Below are 22159 nucleotides of genomic sequence, written 5' to 3' on the forward strand. Positions count from 1 at the left end.
TCCTAGAAAACAAGTGCCCTCTTCTGTTGATCAGAGTGTCCTGCATAATCCAAGTCTGTTTGTTTCAGTACAGTTTACTAACCATTTGCTACAATATTTTATCTTCGGATGGCTATTTTGAAAGGTGCAGATATGCCTTCTCGTGTCACACCTGATCGAGATTATAGACGCTTATTTATTAATGTAATAATACACTAATCATGTTTAGTATTTCTTTTAAATTTCTGCTTCTAATTTGTCCAAATTATACAATGCTCACTTAAGTACCTGAAATAAATGTTGCTATGTCATTGTTTTATAGTGTGTGATATAAAAAGCAGGGAGTAGTAATTGCCAGAATTCCCGAGGTCTTTGCTTCCTACCCCCAAGTACACACAAACTTTTCCTCTACACGCATAGTGTCAAATAAAGTAAAAATCTTAAATGAATCAAACTGTACCATAGAATCTCTATGGATAGAAATTCCATGCTTGAATAATAAGAGTATAGCAATAGGAATATACTACCGATCACCTGACCAGGATGGTGGTTGTGAAATGCTCTGGGAGATTAGAGAGGCTACAAAAACAGAAAACCCAATAATAATGGGGGATTTCAAATATCCCCATATTAACTTCATACATGTCACCTCAGCTTGTCCTGGAACCCACAAGGGGAGAGGCAAGTCTTGATTTAGTCCTAAGTGGAGTTACAGCATCTGGTCCAGGAAGTGAATGTAGCCGAACTGCTTGGTAATAGTGACAATAATGTAATTAAATTTAACATCCTTATGGGGAGGGGGGGAAGCACCAAAAAAACCCAACACAGTAGGATATAACTTCAAAAGGGGAACTACACAATAATGATGAAGCTAGTTAAATGGAAATTAGAAAAAACAGTCACAAGGGTGAAATGCCTACAAACTGCATGGAGACTATTTAAAAATACATAATAGATTCTCAAATTAAATATATTCCCCAAATAAAAAAAATAGTAAGAGGGCCGGAAAAAGCATGGAGCAGGTCCTCAAGGAGTCTATTTTGAAGCACTTGGAGGAGAGAAAAGTGATCAGGAACAGACAGCAATGGATTCACCAAGGGCAAGTCATGCCTGACCAACCTGATTGCCTTCTATGATGATATAACTGGCTCTGTGGATATGGGGAAAGCGGTGGACATGATATACCTTGACCTCAGCAAAGTTTCTGATACGGTCTCCCACAGTATTCTTGCCAGCAAGTTAAAGAAGTATGGATTGGATGAATGGACAATAATGTGGATAGAAAGCTGGATAGATCCTCAGGCTCAACGGCTACTGATCAACGTCTCGATGTCTAGTCTCGATGTCTCGATGTCTAGCTGAAGTACTCAATGCTTTTTTTGCCTCAGTCTTCCCAGACAAGGTCAGCTCCCAGACTGCTTCACTGGGCAGCACAGTATGGGGAGGAGGTGAGCAGCCCTCGGTGATGAAAGAACAAGTTAAGGACTGGCTAGATTGTCAGGCTCAAAGGGTAGTGATCAACGGCTCGATGTCTAGTTGGCAGCCGGTATCAAGCGGAGTGTCCCAGAGGTCGGTCCTGGGGCCAGTTTTGTTCAACATCTTCATTAATGATCTGGATGATGGGATGGATTGCACCCACAGCAAGTTTATGGATGACACTAAACTGGGAGCAGAGGTAGATACGCTGGAGGGTAGGGATAGGATACAGAGGGCCCTAGACAAATTGGAGGATTGGGCCAAAAGAAATCTGATGAGGTTCAACAAGGACAAGTGCAGAGTCCTGCACTTAGGATGGAAGAATGCCATGCACTGCTACAGGCTGGGGACCAACTGGCTAAGCGACACTTCTGCAGAAAAGGACCTGAGGATTACAGTTGACGAGAAGCTGGATATGAGTGAACAGTGTGCCCTTGTTGCCAAGAAGGCTAATGGCATATTGGGCTGCATTAGTAGGAGTATTGCCAGCAGATTGAGGGAAGTGATTATTCCCCTCTATTCGTCACTGGTGAGGCCACATCTGGAGTATTACATCCAGTTTTGGGCCCCCCACTATAGAATTGATGTGGACAAATTGAAGAGAGTCCAGCACAAGGCTACAAAAATGATTAGGGGGCTGAGGCACATGATTTATGAGGAGAGGCTGAGGGAACTGGGCTTATTTAGTCTGCAGAAAAGAAGAGTGAGGGGGGATTTGATAGCAGCCTTCAACTGCCTGAAGGGGGGTTCCAAAGAGGATGGAGCCACCATGTTCTCCATGGTGGCAGATGACAGAACAAGGAATAATGGTCTCAAGTTGCAGTGGGGGAGGTCTAGGTTGGATATTAGGAAAAACTATTTCACTAGGAGGGTGGTGAAGCACTGGAATAGGTTACCTAGGGAGGTGGTGGAATCTCCATCCTTAGAGGTTTTTAAGGCCTGGCTTGAAAAAGCCCTGGCTGGGATGATTTAGTTGGGATTGATCCGGCTTTGAGCAGGGGGTTGGACTAGATGACCTCCTGAGGTCTCTTCCAACCCTGATCTTCTATGATTCTATTAAATGCTACCACAGCTAAACAGCAGAGTAAACGAGACGGTTAGAAACAAAAAGGCATCCTTTAAAAATTGGAAGTCTGATCTTACTGATTGTGATAGAAAGGAGCATAAACTCTGGCAAGTCAACTATAAAACTATAATAAGGCCAAGTAAGAATTTGAAGAGCAGCTAGCCAAGAACAGAAAAACTAACAGCAAAAAAAAAAAAATTCAGTACATGTGAAAGCAGGAAGTCTGTCAAACAATTATAAGTGCCACTGCACAATCAAAGTGCTAAAGGAGCACTCGAAGACAAAGCAATCGCAGAGAAGCTAAATGAATTCTTTGCTTCAGTCTTCACTGCAGAGGACATGGGGGAGATCCCCACACCCAAGCCATTCTTTTAGGTTAGAGGTCTGAGGAACTGTTCCAGATTGAGGTGTCAGTAAAGGAGGTTTGGAGACAAACTGACTAATTAAACAGTAATAAGTCACCAGGGCCAGATGGTATTCACTAAAGAGTTCTGAAGGAACTCAAATATGAAATGGAAGAACTATTCACCGTGGCAGGTAACTTAGCGCTTAAATCAGCTTCTGTACCAGATGACTGGAGGGTAGTTAATTTAATACCTGTTTTTAAAAGAGGCTCCAAAAGTGATCCTGCCAATTACAGGCCGGTAATCCTAACTTCAGTATGAGGCAAATTGGTTGAAACTATAGTAAAGAACAAAATTATCAGACGTATTTAAACACGATATTTTGAGGAAGAGTTAACATAGCTTTTGGAAAGGGAACTCATGCAGTACTAATCTATTAGAATTCTTTGAGGGAGTCAACAAGCATGTGGACAAGGGTGATCCAGTGGATATAAAAAGAAAAGGAGTACTAGCAGCACCTTAGAGACTAACCAATTTATTTGAGCATAAGCTTTCGTGAGCTACAGCTCACTTCATCGGATGAAGTGAGCTGTAGCTCACGAAAGCTTATGCTCAGATAAATTGGTTAGTCTCTAAGGTGCCACTAGTCCTCCTTTTCTTTTTGCGAATACAGACTAACACGGCTGCTACTCTGAAACCAGTGGATATAGTGAACTTGGACTTTCAGAAACCGTTTGACAAGGTCCCTCACCAAAAGCTCTTAAGAAAAGTAAGCAGTCATGGGATAAGAGGAAAGGTCATCTCATGATCCGTAACTGGTTAGAAGACAGGAAACAGGCTAAGAATAAATGGTCAGTTTTCACAATGGAGAGAGGTAAATATGGTCCCCTAAAGATCTCTGCTGGGACCTATGCTGTTCAGCATGTTCATAAATAATCTGGAAGAGGGGATAAACAGGCTGCAAAATTTACAGATGATACAAAATTACTAAAATAGTTAAATACAAAACTGACTGAAGAGTTACAAAGAGATGTCACAAAAGTGAGCAATAAGGTGACAAAATGGCAGATGAAATTCACTCTTGATAATGCAAAGTAACACACATTGGAAAAAATAATCTCAACTATACATCCAAAGGGTAGGGTCAAAATTAGCAGTTACCACTCAAGAAAGAGATCTTGGAGTCATTGTGGATAGTTCTCTGAAAATATCTGCTCAATGTGCAGCGGCAGTCAAGAATGCTAGGAGCCATTGGGAGAGGGATAGTTAATAAAACAGAAAATATCATAATGCCACTATAAAAATCCACGGTACGCCCACACCTTGAATATACACTTGAATACCATCTCAAGAAAGATATGTTAGAATTGGAAAAGGTGCAGAGAAGGGTAGTTAAAATGATTAGGGGTATGGAACAGCTTCCTTACAAGGGGAGATTAATAAGACTTGGACTGTTCATCTTGGAAAAGAGACAACTAAGGGGGGATATGATAGAGGTCTATAAAATCATGAACGGTGTGGAAAAAGTGAATAGGGAAGTATTTAGTTACCCCTTCACATAACACAAGAGCTAGGGGTCACCCAATGAGATTAATAGGCAAAAGGGCTTAGAACAAACGTAAGGAAGTACTTCTTCACACAATGCACAGTCAGCCTGTGGAGCTTGCTGCCATGGGATGTTGCGATGGCCAAACATATCACTGGGTTAAAAAAAGAATAAGATAAATTCATGGAAGATAGGTCCGTCAATGGCTATTAGCCAAGATAGTCAGGGATGCAACCCCATGCTCCAGGTGTCCCTAAATCTCCAACTGCCAGTATCCTGTCTTCAAACAATGGCCAGGGCTAGATGCTAGCCCTGGCCATTGTTTGAAGACAGGATACTGGGCTAGATGAACCATTGATGAACCAGTATGGCCGTTCTTATGGTCTTTATTTGACAAATGTTTAGCTAACAGCTGCAGGACTTGAAAATAATAAATTTAGAAACTGTTAGTTCTTCATGAGGACAAGTACCTTCTATTGTTTTTCTAAAATAAAATGGTTTTAAATGGTAAGTATATTTAACTGAAAAAATGCCTTTAAGTATTCACAGTAGTTACTATTTGTTACTTAGGTAGTACAGTCCAGCCACTCGACTGACATGCGCTATGATGGTCTCTAGATAAAAAAATGTTCAAGTCTGTGGTATCATGATGTTAAGACAAAAGGTTACTAATGCAAGTATATAGAGGAACATGTCAGATTACAACGGCAAAACAGTCATTGCTGTTTAATACCAACAAATGATGATGACCAAAAATGGCAGTAAAAATCTATAGAGACTTTATGCGTAATTATTTCATTGTCCTAGGCCTAGTATGGTTGTTTACATTATTGCAAAATGGGTGTAAAACACTACCAACTTGAACTGGTAGCAGTTACACCCACTTTGCACAAGTGTAAATGACCACACAAGGTTCAAGGCAGTGGGAAATCAGGTCTTGCGTGTCAAAATAGTAGCCAAAGACATCTGTACAATTCCATGGAGACTACAGTAGAAATAATGTTAAAGCACGATAGAAGTAAAGCTATCCTTTTAAAACCAGATCCAAAAATAGGCTCCCCTTTTCTTTAGCCTGTCATCAGGCCACTGATTAATATCTGTTTGTTATGAATAAATTATCATTCTTATAGCAGGAAAGCAAGTTCCCTTGACTATTACATGACCTATAATTTAGTGCTGTTCAAAAAGACTTGAGTACTTGGTATCTAGTAAGCATAAAATAACTATGTTTACCAAATAAGAAGATATTTGGAGATAATCTAATATTAGATATGAAAATATCTACTCTCTTTTGGTAAAAGTTCCTTAATTTATCTTTCTATGATGGAGTATGTAGGACAGGTTGAGTCAGCTCTGTGAATAAGAAGAATATTTTGCGAATCAGTTTCTGCCACGGTATTAGGTACTTTATAAACAAACAAAGAATGTGCCACATTACCCAGTGTAATGGGACTCTCTGAAAGAGAGCTCCGCGGGCCCCTGTAGCCTCAGAGTGACAGGGCTGGTTTAAAGATATCACCTCAGCACTAACTTGGGGATTCTTTCTTGGGGCTACAAGTTATTCGTTCACAGCAGGGGTTTAATGTGATAAATGGCTTCTGTGGCAACCTTAGTCTGTAGAGACTATTCTTAACTGGCAGGGAAGAGTATTTTGGTTAGCATTCTCATTCTCCATTAAAGAAAGATGCACTGGGAAGGGAATACGAGCCTTTAACAGTAAGCCACAACTGCACGTTTCTGTGTCACCGGCAGCTCATTACTGTGGCATTTTACATCAACGGAGGATCTGCCCCGCTGTATCTCGTATTTTTTTTAAATAAGGGCTTTGTATTGCCAGCACTTTGTTGATAAAGGTTGAATTTTAAGTGAGTGTGGTTATTATAAATGCTTAAGGTTATTCTCAGCTAACTGGCTTTTTATTGTTAGCAGGAATCTAATTCTACAGCCTGAGATCTGTGAAATTCTTTTGTTAATTAATATTTTCTGTTACATGTAGTAATTCCTTCTGCATAACATAAAGCAAATATGTTGAGTACTAGAACTAACTGGATGAATCTCTCTCTTTAGGGGCTGAGTAAAAAAGTAGGGGTGTCCTCGTCTATTTTGCAAGGGCTTTGGATCTCCTACAGCACAGAAGGTCTTTCAATGGCATTGGCATCTCTGCGAAACCTCTACACCCCTAACATAAAGGTACTGTACAGAACAGACAGTTGACGAGCTGGTTTAGTGCTTTCAGCCTCCAGTGGTCCAAGTACAAAAGATTTTCCAAGGCTCCAGTTCAGCAAGGTCCTTAGCACGTGTGTAATGTTAAGCGTGTGAGTAGTCTCACTGAAGTCCATGGGACTCCTCAGAAACTTAGTTACACAGGTATGTAAGTAACTTGTTGAACCAGGACCTTGGTCTTTAAGTGTCCAGTTAAGATTTGATACCAATGAGTAGCGACTCCCCAACTCTTCTATGTTCAGCAGGGATTTTCTGTTATTTCCTATAAAAGAGCAAAAAGAACAGGAGTACTTGTGGCATCTTAAAGACTAACAAATTTATTTGAGCATAAGCTTTCATGGGCTGCAGCCTACTTCATCAGATGCATAGAATGGAAGATACAGTAAGAAGATATATATACATACAGAGAACATGAAAAGATAGAAGTTGCCATACCAATTCTAAGAGGCTAATTAATTAAGATGAGCTATTACCATAGAATATCAGGGTTGGAAGGGACCTTAGGAGGTCATCTAGTCCAACCCCCTGGTCAAAGCAGGCCCAATCCCCCATTTTTGCCCCAGATCCCTAAATGGTCCCCTCAAGGATTGAACTTACAACCCTGGGTTTAGCAGACCAATGGCTCAAACCACTGAGCTATCCCTCCCCCCAGGAGGAGGAAGGGAGGGGGAACTTTTGTAGTGATAATCAAGATGGCCCATTTCAGACAGTTGACAAGAAGGTGTGAGGATACATAACATGGGGAAATAGATTCAATTTGTGTAATGACCCAGCCACTCCCAGTGGCATAAAAGAGCAGTGTCATATCTGTTCCTGCTAACCATCCATCATTGCCACTGATCTCTCTGAAATATACAGAAAGCCCCCTTGGGTGTTGTAAACCTGACAGTGCCTTGGGGGTTTGTCTGTTCTAGAGTTCTTTTCTTTTTTTCATCTCAGGGTGTTTTTGCAGCTATGGAAAGCAGTATAATGTCACCATTCGTTCCTGTGCATAGCTTGTTCCTCCATTAAGCCCAGCCTGGTCATGTCCCTGCATATGATGTCCCACCATCTAGTCGGTGGTTGGACTTGACTTGTTTGTATTTGCTGGGATAAAACAGTGTAGAGCTGCATCCCCCAGGTGGTGGGGGGAGGTAGCCCATCCTGGGGAAACCCAAAAGGGTTGCACTTGCCATGAACCAAGTATATCTAGATGAAGGAAAACTCTTGATTTAAGACCCGGGGAGACAGAGCTCACTTAGCCTCTTCAGGCAAGTCTGTCTATTTAGAAGGAAAACTCTGATTATAAATCTGAGCAGGCCAAGCTAGCGTGGAACCCTGGTACCTATTGCTATGAGACATGGCATTCCCATGAGCTGGATAGCGTGGATGGGTCTAAGAAGCCATTGCATCCTAAGTTCACTTGTGGTAGAGACAGAGTTCTTTAACTTGAGTTAATTGCCAATTAAGTTGAGTTAGCTGACACATTTGTACATGCTAGCATGGACACTCTGCAAACATTTGTGAAGTGTCCAGATTAGCATGTACAAATATGTTAGCTAGAGTGGAAAAAAAATCAAGTGCAGACATAGCTTTAGAGAACCTTCTGGGCTTGCAGACCTCTCCGCACATGAGGGTTGGGCCAGCCTGAGAGAGCCTCCTCATAAGGAGAGGGGGCCCTTCATCCTCCTGTCTATCCCTTCCCTATCAGGGGCCCTCTCTCATCTCAGCTTCACGAGCTGTCTCTTTCGCTCTGCAGCCCAGAGCAAGGAAGGCAGCAGGAGGGGAAGCAGCAGTTGGGTGACCAGTAAGCATCACAAGGCCCCTGTTGGATGGATGATCAAGCGGTTACAGAACCACTCACTGTCTTTCCCCATGTGAGGCTCCCTGTGGCCCTATGTCTGGCAGTCTGTCTAAGGCCAACCTGCTCCAACACCACGCAAATTACAGAACAAAGTTCATTCTGAAAGTGCTAAAGATTAGACAGCGCTCCCTCTACCTAAAATAAAGCCATGTTTTGGGCTTGTCTTTTTGTTGAAACATTGTGGTGATGAGTTTCTCTTTTGCCCTTCAGGTCAGTCGGTTGTTAATTTTGGGAGGTGCAAATGTTAACTACCGGACCGAAGTTCTGAACAATGCCCCAATTTTATGTGTCCAGTCTCACCTTGGTTACACAGAGATGGTGGCTTTGTTGCTGGAGTTTGGGGCCAACGTAGATGCCTCTTCTGAAAGTGGCCTGACTCCTCTTGGATATGCTGCTGCGGCTGGATATCTGAGCATTGTTATGCTACTGTGCAAGAAACGGGCCCAGGTAATGAGACTGTATTTATCTGATGACACTCTGACTTCCCAGGAATTCCATATTTACATGGAGGAGAAAGCAGGTAGCATGTGAAGTACATATCAAACCTCAGGAAAGAAATTGAGCCACTGTTCGCTTTTTCCTTTGCCAAGTAACGTTTCTTAACAGCACCCTTTCCTCTGGTTTTTGCACATGAAGATAGGCTAAATGATATAAACAGACTGCCTACTCTCTTGGAACATTTTCTATACAGTCTAAACCAAATTCCTACAGTTACCAAGTGCTGGCATCTTCAGAAGCTTCAGCATCCTACCCTCTTGCTTACAAAGCCATAGTTACCCTTCATTATTAAATCTTAATCCTGCAAGGGGCTGGACATCTCGTGTGAGTTTGCTGGACCACACATAGTATTGGGCATTAGTTGTGTCATGGTGAGGATTCTCCTTCTTCAGGAGGGACTGGTTACTGCCTGAACATGGGTAGCTTCAGTGATCTGATCTGGTATGGAAAGCCTGTGTTCTTATAAGCCCCAAGTGCAGCATCAGCAATTAAAACATATCTGAAGAGATGCCAACTCTGCCCTCTTGTGTTTCTGTCTAGAGGGAGCATTTCAAAGGCACAAGAAGGCAGTCAGATAGTCAGCTCCATTGGAAGTCAATGGGAGGAAGGCACTTAACTCCCATTTGCACCTATGAAGATTCCACCCCTGCCAACACACACAGTTGCTAGCTGTCTAACGTCTATCTTACCTGTCTAGTTAGGCTGAGATTTTCAAGAGTGTGAGAGAGTTAGGTGCCCAGATTCCATTGAATTCAATGGGATTTGGGACCTTGCCTTAATCTCTCTCTGTCCCATCTCTTTTTATCTAAGGCACCTATTCCCATGGTATCCAAGCATTGTACTAAAAATAGCACTGTGTGCGCCCTAATTGGCAGGTCTCACATTTTCCATTGTTCCTGGTGTGCATGTGTGAGTGAGGGTTTTTTTTATTATTATTGCAGTTTTTTGTTCTTGTGATAGAAAAGATTAGAATCCTGTTTGTAGTTGCTCACAGGTGAAGCCACAATGCTGGCTAGGTTTGCTTTTCTATGAGAATGTGCTACTTTGAAACATGTCACTGGCACAAAAGGCATAGCAGTTCTGCAGGGTCTGTAATTAGCATTCGGGAATGCAGACCTGATACTGGAACTGAGGAATCCTGCCTTGCTAATGGCTCGCTGAAGTCATTTCTCTACAAGTCCTTGATCACAGTGTTAAATAGCAACATTGTTCTGCAACATCCAATACACTAGGGGTTCTCAAACTGGGGGTCGTGACCCCTTAGGGGGTCACAAGGTTATTATGTGGGGGGTCGCAAGCCATCAGCCTCCACCCCCAAACCCCACTTCTACTCCAGCATTTATAATAGGGTTTAATATAAAAAATGTGTTTTTAATTTATAAGGGAGGGGTCACACTCAGAGGCTTGCTGTGTGAAATGGGTCAGCAATGCAAAAGTTTGAGAACCACTGCAACACACCAGTTGGAAATATTCTCTGAACACTTCTGTCAAACTCGTCCAGTAAGAATACCCTTTGTTTAGCTTTGTGGTGAGCATTTCAACGGTTAATAGTGTGTAATGAGTCAGGTTTCAAACATTTTGTTGAACAGAAAATTTTTGCCCAGAACTGGAATGGCAGCCTCCTGGAAACAATTTGTGGTTTCTGTAAATGTTTTGCGTCAGTTCTGAAAGCAAACTAAAGGCTTGTGTGGTTTTAATACGAATGTCAGGATGTCAGGTCTTGCTGAGTTGTCAGGACAATGTAAAGGAAAAAACAGACTTTAAAAAAAAGATAAGCTGGGTGACTCCCTAACACTGACTGATAAGAAGCGGTTTTAATAAACTTCCAGTGGAGTTCCGTTATATCCTCAGTCGGGGGAAATGGGAGGGAAACCGAGGGCACGAATGTGATTTTAAAAATCCCCATCCCAAATGGAAAAAAAGAAGCTAGCTTTTGTGAGTATCACCCTTCGGTACTGAGCGAATATACACAGTGTTCTGGTAGCAGGTATTTTTGGTTCAGAGATGTTGGGTTGTATCGTGGATAAATTAAACAACAATGGTCATGTGCATTTCCTGAACAAACTGATAAGTTATTCAGCAGTGAAGTGGTTAATGAGTAGAAAGAATCTAGTTGAAATGCTTTGCTGTGATATTAATACTCTTTGTATTATGGTAGGACCTAGAAGCCAAAGGTCACATTGTGGACAAACACCTAGAAAGCAGCCCTCAGGTTCCTAGTAGGATATCAGATTATAATATCACCACCTGAAATTTCTGTTTTAATTAATGTTTCTGTGCTGCCCCCTTCTAGTGAGGCTGACTAAGGTGCAGCTGAATAAAACAGGCTGGCTAATCATTCTAACACTGGACTCATTATGAGGTATTTTTGCTCATTTTGAAGACTTGTGAAATGGTGGGTTTAGAACATTCTCTTTTGACTCAGTGGCTCTTTGTGTCCTGAGGCAGACAAAGTCAATGGGTAGAATTTCAGTGCGACAGGAACTACAGTTGGCGTACTTGAGAACACAGCGGAAACGTGCTTTTGCGGGAATGAAGCCAGTATGCTTTTAGTGTGACGAAAACCAAAGCTGTAAAGTGGTGACCTACCCAAAGAAAACAGCTGTGGCCAAGAGGATGTCTGTCCTCAGGGCAGCGATTCTTTGGGAGTGAACTTTGACTGGTTATGGATGGGATGGTTAACTAGAAGAATGCAGAGAATGTGCATCCTGCACACGTGGCATTATTACAAAACCAGGGCTGGAGACGCTGCGAAAGCCATGGTTTTTCAAACATGAGTTTGGTTTAATTTTATTTTGTCTTTCTGTTCCCCTGAAAGGTGGATCACTTGGACAAAAACGGTCAGTGTGCCCTGGTTCATGCGGCTCTCAGAGGTCACCTGGAGGTAGTGAAGTTCTTGATTCAGTGTGACTGGACAATGGCTGGGCAACAGCAGGGGGTATTTAAGAAGAGCCATGCCATACAACAGGCACTGATTGCAGCAGCCAGCATGGGCTACACTGAGGTAAGATGTAACTACACTGCTCGGGATCTCTGTGGGATACAGAAATAATAGGTTAGCTGTGTTCCCTGGTCACAAGGCTGAGCACAGAGGGTCTAGGAGGTGGAGTCAGTAACTTCCTCCCAAGTCAGTGGGATCCACTGATTTCTTGGCAACCTTGGTGGCCTGGGCAAAATCTATGCAGGCTTCCATCCAGAGGGAGAGTAAAAAGCCCCTAATTTATTTGAATATACCTTTAAGTAGGCAAAGGTAAAACCATGTACTGCTCACCCCACTTCCCCAGTGAGGGTAGGGGACTCTGAGATCAGGCAGTTGCTGGTTATATGCACAGAGATGATGATATGTAAAATACTGTTTATTTTCCTGTTGGGAAGTACTATTTGGCTAAAAAATTGTTTCTGTTTAAATAAAACCCCTCTCATTAATTTCATTAATCATGAAACTTCAATCCATCAAAACATAAGTAACATGATCAGATCAGAGGAGTTAATCAAAGGGAGCTGGGTAAATCACACTGTCGAAGGGAACACAAGTGGAATTGCTTAGGAACAGATGTGCCTTTGAAGCAACAGAGCTTCTCTGCAACCTGGTCACATGACTCCTAACAGCACGCAGGATTATTTTAATGGGAAACTTCCCCAGAATTTTACTGGAGATATTTGTAATTTTTTTAAAAAGTGGTTTCAGAATAGTTTACTGTGTATGCAGCGCTATAAATGGACCTGGCACTTCACAGACAAATAAAGATGTGTAGTCCGTGTTCTGAAACGCTGACAGCCAAGGGAGGTGGAAAGCCAGTGTTATAATTAGTAATTATATAATATAATAATCATACTATAATTAAAATTTATGTAATTTATAATTATAATAAAGTTAAGGTGGAATGTTACTTCAACTGATTAAGCAGTTTGCTGACGTAGCAAGCATGACCATTTTTCTTCTAGCGGTTAAGCATGTATTAAAGCTGATTGAAAACTGGTTTAGTCTGTGACTTCAGGCTCCCCAGGGCCCGTGTTGTACATGCCGTTGCTTTTCAGTAATGGACAGCCCAGGCAGGCAGCTTAGAAATGGCAATTGTAACTGAAACCCTTTCTTTTCATAGCCCCTTGCACGTTGTGTTCATGAGAGATGCTTCTTGCCCTTCTCTGCTGTCAGGTTGCTATGCTGAGTACAACAGGCACTATTGCCCCACTCTTGCCTTTAGTGTAGCTCTTGGTAGGTGTGTCCCTTCTTGGATAAGAAAAATGTACCTTTGTCTGTCTATAAACTCTGTTCTCTCCTTAATCTCTTGCTTTCTCATATCATCTTACCAAGCATTAGGGAGATTTTAGCCAATTTCAAAAATTTACCCTTGGAGGAGATTAATTCATTTCTTTGAAACCCAGTCTACAATGGCCAGGGAAACTATGTTGGTACCTTTAAGCGATCTGCTTAAATGTCATTCATGCTAGGCGAACAGGAGTCCTTGTGGCACCTTAGAGACTAACAAATTTATTTGAGCATGAATCCGATGAAGTGGGCTGTAGCCCACGAAAGCTTATGCTCAAATAAATTTGTTAGTCTCTAAGGTGCCACAAGGACTCCTGTTCTTTTTGCAGATACAGACTAACACGGCTGCTACTCTGAAACCTGATTCATGCTAGGAAGGAGCTAATTCTTTCTAAAGGCAGCCCAATCTAGTGACTGAAACTCAAGACAGTCAGGAGACTGGAGTTCTGGTCTACACTCACTTGACTCACTTTTTAACCTTAGGAAACTCACATCACCTGTCTGTGCCTAAATTTCCCCATCAATAAAACAGGGATGTTAGTATTCACCCACCTTTCTAAAGCACTTCAAGATCCAAAGATGAAAGTCACTAAAGCACTATTTCTTCACTGGTCGCTCTGGGTAACCCAGGAGCTATGGAGCAGTCACTGCATGCACATTATAATCTGTATACAAAACACACACCGCCTCTGAGTTGTTAGGTAACACCACTATAAAGGTTCGTCATGTGCAGTTGTCTCAAGAGACTTGTTTTTTCCCTTGTACAGGGCAGCAGGCTCACTTGCTGAATCTCGGGAAGAATATTTACCTACGCTGAGGTGCCAGGCAGAGACTTTGTTCATTTTCTTTTGTTTATTCAGAACAGCTTACGTTAAGATCTCAGCAGTTTATATATAACATGCTGAAGTTCATGAGCTGACATGTCTCTTTGTTTTAGATCGTCTCCTACCTGCTCGATCTTCCAGAAAAAGATGAAGAGGAGGTGGAGCGAGCACAGATCAACAGCTTTGACAGCCTGTGGGGAGAGACAGGTAATTTCTATAGACGCTGCAGTTTCTATCTTTCATGGTTGTGTTTGTGGATTCCACTAATATCAAATACACATTTTAGACCTGCGTGTGTCATGACTTACTGAGGGGGATCAGTTTCTTCAATTTGAACTTCCCTGTAGATGCCAAAATAGGCTCTGTAACCTGCTTTATTATTTTTCCAAAAAGTGCATGGCTTGATTTTCGGGATTACTGAGTACCTGGAAGATTCAGGTGTGCAGGACCTCTGAAAATCAGGCCAGCAATCTTTTCTGGGACATGATCCACTGTATTCAGCTAGATGAGCTCAGAACTCTCTTTTTCTACTTTGATGTTTGGCACAGCTATGAAAGGAATGTTTGCCCACACCAAAGTAACCTGCAGCTTAAACTCCTGAATGTTAAATTAGCATTTGGTTTTCTGCAAGTTTGTAAGTGCTTTATTGTAACATTGAAAACACACCTGGCAATTAAACAAATGTACTTTAATGGAGGGTAGTCCAGTTGATAATCCTGGATGCAAATCTCGAAGTGTCACCTTCCCAGTGTCTACTAGAAAAAAGGCAGCATTTCAACCCACGCCCTTTACAGGTACAGCTTATGCTCTGCCAGAGAGAGATCTGTAATATGGAGCCATTGGCTTTTAACTTGGATGAGCTAGTTAAATGTTAGCTACAGGGTTTGTGCTCTACTCACTAATCAGCTTAAACCACTGGTATTACCACAGTGATATTCCTGTCTGGGTAGCCACACAATGATTTTGATCCTGCCAGCTTTAGTCAGAAATGACCTGAACCAAGGGTGCAAACACTAGGTGACGTGTAGTTTTTTGTGTGGTTAAATTGTTTTTGGTAAACAGAACACACACTTGGGTACACCTTGAATTGGTTCAGACTTCGTAGTTTGGAAAATGTACTCATGTAACCAAACCTCTGAATGTTTTCATGTTCATGGCAACACCAAAATTTGAGCCTACCAGGAAGAACCTCCTCTGGGTAACTTGAGCTTGTGAAGGACAAAAGTGTAGATGAGAATTGGCACAGCAGGCAGCCTGAACAATAACAAGATTGGTGTGGGCTAACAGCAGGAAAGTGTGAAAGGATGAAGCCTTCAGAATCAGCAGAGGAGACCGAAATACAGAATAAATATGTCATGATAATATTAACTAAATTTATTTTACAAATAAATGTTACTTTAGAGAGTCAGAGAAGGAGAAGGAAAAGGAATAGAGCGTATAGTTATCTAGATATGATCCCTGAATACTGATAAGGTATTCATTGCAATCATATAATGATATCAACGTTTTTACAGATGAGTTGTTGTCAATATGCTGACCAGTGCAGAGGTACTGTTATCTAAAATATATTCTCTTTTACTTTAAAAATAATGCCTAAATATCAATTTATGCTATTAATTGGAAAACAGACTCTGAAACTGAGGATGGTAATCCAAAATATTTTTAAGGTTTGGTCAAAAAACCACTAAAATATCCCTCTGTTGCGTTTACCTTGGTTAGCAGCATCAGATACTGCAGATGCGGTTTTCTTCAACATCTTCATTAATGATCTGGATGATGGGATGGATTGCACCCTTGCCAGTTTGCAGATGACACTAAACTACAGGGAGAGGTAGATACGCTGGAGGGTAGAGATAGGGTCCAGAGTGACCTAGACAAATTGGAGGATTGGGCCAAAAGAAATCTGATGAAGTTCAACAAGGACAAGTGCAGAGTCCTGCACTTAGGATGGAAGAATCCCATGCTACAGTCTGGGGACCGACTGGCTAAGCGGCAGTTATGCAAAAAAGGACCTGGGAATTACAGTTGACGAGATGCTGGATATGAGTCAGCAGTGTGCCCTTATTGCCAAGAAGGCTAATGGCATATTGGGCTGCATTAGTAGGAGCATTGACAGCAGATTGAGGGAAGTGATTATTTCCCTCTATTTGGCACCAGTGAGGCCACATCTGGAGTATTGCGTCCAGTTTTGTGGCCCCCACTACAGAAGGGATGTGGACAAATTGGAGAGAGTCCAGTGGAGGGCAACGAAAATGATTAGGGGACTGGGGCACCTGACTTACGAGGAGAGGCTGAAGGAACTGCGCTTATTTAGTCTCCAGAAAAGAAGGAGGGGGTGGGGATTTGATAGCAGCTTTCAACTACCTGAAGGGGAGTTCTAAAGAGGATGGAGTTAACTGTTCTTCATGGTGGCAGATGACAAAACAAGGAGCAGTGGTCTCAAGTTGCAGTGCGGGAGGTCTAGGTTGGATATTAGGAAACACTATTTCACTAGGAGGGTGGTGAAGCACTGGAATAGGTTACCTAGGGAGGTGGTGGAATCTCCATCCTTAGAGGTTTTTAAGGCCCAGCTTGACAAAGCCCTGGCTGGGATGATTTAGTTGGGGTTTCTCTGGCTTTGAGCAGGGGGTTGGACTAGATGACCTCCTGAGGTCTCTTCCAACCCTAATCTTCTATGATTCTATGATATCATTGGACATGAGTTAAGATAGCCCATGACTCTAGTTAAACTTGACAAAGTCTGATATTAAGCCACACAGATTTTCTGGACTAGTGTCTAACTCTCTCCCCATTTGCAGTGCAGTCTCCCTTCACATTCAGACAGCTCTCCCATATCCATGATCATCTCTGTTCAGACGTCTGCCTGGAGGCTTCTCATCCATGCACCTCTGCCTGACCAGTTCCAGCAGCTTCATGTTCTGCTCAGACATCTCCCATTTCCATACATCCCATGCAACTTTCCTTGCCTGACTATTCCCTGAAGGACACTTCCAGCATTTGCCTTGTTCCCTCTGTGTGTTACTGCCCCTGGCAAAGAGCTCCCTTTAAAGGAAAAGCTTTTTCGTGGCCATGACTATTAGATATTTCTTTCTGTTTGTGGAGAGCTCTTGGAGTCCATCTGGTTATCTTGTAATGGCATTGATTCACATGCTAATTGCACTCAAATAGAAGAGTCATCTCTAAGGAATGCCCAATAGCTGATTAAAATTGCCCTTGTGAAAGATGGCAAAATGAGCAGCCAGGAATATTGGAAATTGTCAAAATCTCAGTCTCTAGTTTTTACACATATTGCATAGATAATGTGAGCGTCCTGTGGCTCACGAGACTCCATTTTACTTTGTTTTGGTTTTATTTTCCAAAAAGTACTTAACAATTCTCGATAAAAATAAAGAGAAATGCAGCAATGAAATGTCTCAAGCTAAAAATGCTAATCAACTTTGAAAATCCGTATTGGTTCCTGTTCTGTTTTGATACCTGTTGCTTGTCTCTCTGATCTTGTCTGGAGTAAAACTGACTGCCTGGCTTAATGATATCATCCTACTGTCAACCGAATTGCAGTGCCAAGTTACATGATAACCGAGGAACTGCTGACAGCACAATAAAGTCAGTTCCAGATGGAATATTTAGCGCTGATACAAGACTAATATCAAAAGCCAGCAGAAAGTGTCTGTGTCACCAGTAATAATACAGTCAGAGATGGAGGTGCAAATACAATGGTGATAAATGCATCAAAATGTGTCCTCCTGCTCTGAGTATGAAAGAGATGACTGTACAAGACAGGAGACTGAAAGCACATTAAAAAGGTGGTTCTTTTTCCCAGTAGAGAAGTTACCTTTTTCCTTACAAACAGCGCAATTGCATTTAAAAATAGATTGTTATTGAGCCCACTAGGAATGTAAAATAAATGCACATTACATAGTTGACAATATTTTGTGTTAGAGACATCACACAGTGAATCAATGGCAAAGCCCAAGATCAGAACCCAGAAGCCTTGATTCCTCCCTTGCCTGTGACCACTAGACATGCTCCCTGTCTTCTACTTCTGTAGCTTACATTCAAAGCCACATGGATATGATTATGGGTTTCATAGTCACTTCTGTTTGTAGCATTTAGAGGTTTTTCTTTTTTAACTCTTGATGTCCCCCAAACCCAAGAGAAAAAAATAAACTACAATTTGGACAGAGAGAAGTTGAATATATCACCCACAATTAACAGGGTTGCTGCTGGAAGCCCATCAACACTCTAAATCAGCCATCCCACAGAAATGAACTTCAAAGAAGAAGAAACATGCTCCATCAGTTAGAAATAGACTCCCACCTTCTGCTCAGACTCCTACTAAAAGGAGCAAAACACTGAGGCAGAGGAGCTGTGCTGAAATACATATGAAGTTGAGGAGGAGAGGGAGGAGCTGAAAAGTCTAAAATTAATACTGAAGACAAGTAAAAGACAAGTCCTACACTTAAATCTATTTTCAGATTCAATGTGTCTTTTCTAACCCAGCCATGTTGTCAGAGTTTACAATGCACGTTTTGCCAGGGAGGGGAACTTTCATGTTACCAGGGCACTTGAAATATTGAAAATTAAAGATCATTTTGGTTTTGCATGAAAAGGCATTTGCAGGTGGGATCTGTCCTGGCCCAGAAACAAAGGGCAGAATTAGCATTTAAATTGAAGAATGCTTGATCATATGCATTGTGTTCCAATTGTTTCCCTGATGGGGTTTCAAAATCTTACACGCTAAAATGGGATAGTAAAAAAAAAAAAATCTTCCATTTGGATAGCACGGCTCTGCACTAGTTCTGAAAAAGAAAACCACAAACTCTACTAACTTCCAGCTGGCTGGCAATAATTTTACAATAACTCCATCTCTCTCTCTCTGCCTTCCTTCAAGAAACCCACATAGTCAGGTTCCCTAGTGAAACCAGACAAATACAACTTACATTTTGTGGAAGGGCTTTAAAGTGTTTGTGAAGAAAGCATGTACCCAGAAGTTTATGTGTTCTATTGAAATCATACCCATGCAATGATGTACTGGGTTGTAGAATCCCTGGATTGTATGCTGTACTGTGCAGCAGAGAAGCTGCAGGAGGCACAAGGGGAAATGTTTAAAGTTTCAAATTACACTGCCTTGAACTTCATAGTTAAATATACCAGTAGATTATTTGGTGATTATCATAGCTGGGGGTGGTTTTCCTGGTCCATTGCAACTTGGGGGAAAGGAAAAAGGTCTTTGTCATACAGTACTCTTTTTCCAGGATCTTATGAAGTCTCTTTACAGAAAGGACTGACCTTTGACAATAAAATATAAGTGATTAGTGAAAATTACAACTAGCAAAATATCATAGTCTCTATCTATGCATTCTTTGTCTTTTTTAATCCTACCTATGAGTATCTAGGCCCTGAATATAAGAACTGTAACCTTCAGGGTCATCCTGGCAGGACTGTTCTCAGCTCTGCCAGTCGTGAGACTTTAAAGAAGGGCTGGTAAAGCAGGGGGAAATGGGTGGAGGGAATGCAGATGTTTGGAGGGAAGAGAGATTTGAAATTACTTGCAGAAATTACAGCCCTAGTGAAAGCTACTCACAAATTGCCATGAATGAGCAGAACAGGGTTTCTTTCTCTGGTATCAATTTTTGGGGTGAACTAGGCTTTTTTATTACTGGTTTTTTATTTGTTTTCACTGGAATTTTTTTATTAGTATTATTTAGTTCACTGTAATGCTCAAGTACAAGCCAGCTGAGCCGCTCCTTTTGCTTGGTGAAATTGAAAGAAAATCTGTTTAACATAAAGCACATTTTATTTTCTGATCACTGAAAGTAGAAAAGCAGACAGTTTTCTTACTGCTGGAAATACGCAGTTCTAAAAGACCTTCTCTCTCTCTCCCCTCTTCCCCTTTTCAGCTCTGACAGCTGCTGCAGGACGGGGCAAGCTGGAAGTATGTCGTCTGCTTCTAGAGCAAGGAGCAGCAGTGGCCCAGCCAAATCGACGTGGAGTGGTGCCGTTGTTCAGTGCAGTGAGACAAGGCCACTGGCAGGTAAATGAGGTCACTGCAGCATCCTCCAAAAGTTATTTCTCATTTGACTAGGGTGGCAGGTGTGCATGTCTTTGGTAATTATAGAGTTATGCATTGAGATAATCCCTTATACTAGTATTCCACAGAGGAAATGTTCAGCCATCAGGCTTCTGACATGCCCAGCTAAATGCTTTGGCCTAAATGTTCCACAATGTTTCATTTGGAGAGGGCTTATAAAATGAAGCCCCTTTAAGGTGTCTTAGTTCGGGCATCACAAAATCACCAGTCATTTTAGAAGATGTAGGTCTTTACTTCTAGTGCTATGTGAGTGGTTTCTCCTAAATATGATACTCTTATTATTCTGGTTAAATAGAAAAGGCTTTAAGCCTTGAAATGTAACCTGAGTTAGAATTAATGGCTGTCTTAAAAGAACCAGTGGCTGTCCTGGTGCATTCTCTATTAACTATCTAAAAGATAGAAAGTGCTGGTGTAAATTTAGCTATTATCATTAGGATTATTGTGGTTATTATTATTACAGCCTTTGTAATGCAGCCAGGACCATGCTATTTTGGTACACTTTAGTTCGTTTAGATTAAGAACAATAATATTTTCTACGTGAACTAATCCACTACAACCCCCAGCCACACCTCACTTTAAAACACAGTGGCAGATAAAGCCTGGGCAACAGGTTAGGTGCCAGGCACTCCAAAGTCTGCAGTTAGCAGGGAGAAAAAATACAGGTAAAGAAGTAATTTCTTTCTCTGTGTCTGAGGTTTGGGTGAGGTTTCAAGGCAGGTGGACTCCTATGCCGTATCTCAGCTCTCATTTCATCCCAGTAGAACCTCTTTGTATAAATTGTATCCTTGTTTTATGTGTTTCAGATTGTAGAGCTCTTACTCACCCATGGCGCTGATGTAAACATGGCAGATAAGCAGGGTCGGACTCCTTTGATGATGGCTGCTTCTGAGGGACATCTAGGCACCGTGGAATTCTTACTTGCACAAGGTTAGATCTTAGTTGGAGTCCAGCACTAGGCTACTGGTGTTTGAGACAGGCCAGGGTAAACCAAAAGATCAAATCACTGACATCACTGGGACCACTGACAGTCTGTTGTCTGGTGGTGAAGGTTAGATCGCATGTAAGTGCATTACATGATTTGGTAGTCTCAAGGCCCCTCAGCACCTTGAACAGTTTCCTCCTCCTACCTTGTGGAATGCATACGTTGAAAACATTGAAACTCAAATTTAAAAATAAAAAAGCATGAGCTATTGCAACAATTCTAGAATCAGAAGGGTAGCCATGTTAGTCGGGATCTGTAAAAGCGGCAAAGAGTCCTGTGGGACCTTATAGACTAACAGGTATATTGGAGCATGAGCTTTCGTGGGTGAATCCCCACTTCGTCGGATGCATGCTATTCTAGAGTGACTCTATTCTTACGTCAAACAGCATGCTTCCGGGTTTGACGATATTGTCCTGCCAAATTTAATTGGAGGGTTTCTGCACTGGACTATTGTTCCTAAAATTCTTCCTTGTTGTTACTAACAGTTCACACACACACACACACACACACCCCCCTTTGGTTGCAATGGTTGGAGAGCTAATGCAGATCGGGTGCTGGAAGTTTACCCACCATGTCATCTAACCCTGCTGAAGGCAAGGCTAGGTGACACTGGTGGCTGCTGGCACTTTGTCTACACTAGGGCATCCAGAGTTGCTACCACCAGTGGATCTTCATTGTTGGAAGCCATGATTTGTAATTTTAGGGAAATAGGACTGAAATAGTCATGGCCTTAGTCTTGGCTGTTCATTTGTTTTCTGTCTTGGGTGTGTATCGCCTCAATGCCATGTGCTCATTTGAGAGCCTTATTGAATAACGCATGGTGAAAGCTTCAGCCATCAAGTTTTACAGAGAAAATGTATTAAAAAAAATAAAAGAACCACATGCGTGCTAAAAAGATTACCAGAGGTCATCCCAGCTCCAGCCTAGAGCTCTCGCAGGTATCAGTCCTTCAAAACCCACAACTGGGTTTTCCCCCATGGTAACAAGTTCATATCTGTCTCACCTCAGAATCAGAAC

General features: G+C 41.8%; 1 protein-coding gene across 12 annotated transcripts in view; it reads left to right on the forward strand.

Moving 5' to 3' along the window:
• Positions 1 to 22159, forward strand: part of TANC2 (tetratricopeptide repeat, ankyrin repeat and coiled-coil containing 2) — a 683096-nt gene that overhangs the window by 637284 nt on the left and 23653 nt on the right. For all 12 annotated transcript variants that reach the window (XM_074940790.1, XM_074940791.1, XM_074940792.1 and 9 more), the window contains 6 exons: positions 6479 to 6601; positions 8688 to 8924; positions 11794 to 11979; positions 14183 to 14276; positions 19970 to 20103; positions 20964 to 21087. In XM_074940790.1, coding sequence (XP_074796891.1) covers positions 6479 to 6601; positions 8688 to 8924; positions 11794 to 11979; positions 14183 to 14276; positions 19970 to 20103; positions 20964 to 21087 — 898 coding nt within the window. The remainder of the gene's footprint in view (positions 1 to 6478; positions 6602 to 8687; positions 8925 to 11793; positions 11980 to 14182; positions 14277 to 19969; positions 20104 to 20963; positions 21088 to 22159) is intronic.

This window comes from Natator depressus, chromosome 27 (assembly GCF_965152275.1).
Source record: "Natator depressus isolate rNatDep1 chromosome 27, rNatDep2.hap1, whole genome shotgun sequence".
NCBI lineage: Eukaryota > Metazoa > Chordata > Testudines > Cheloniidae > Natator > Natator depressus.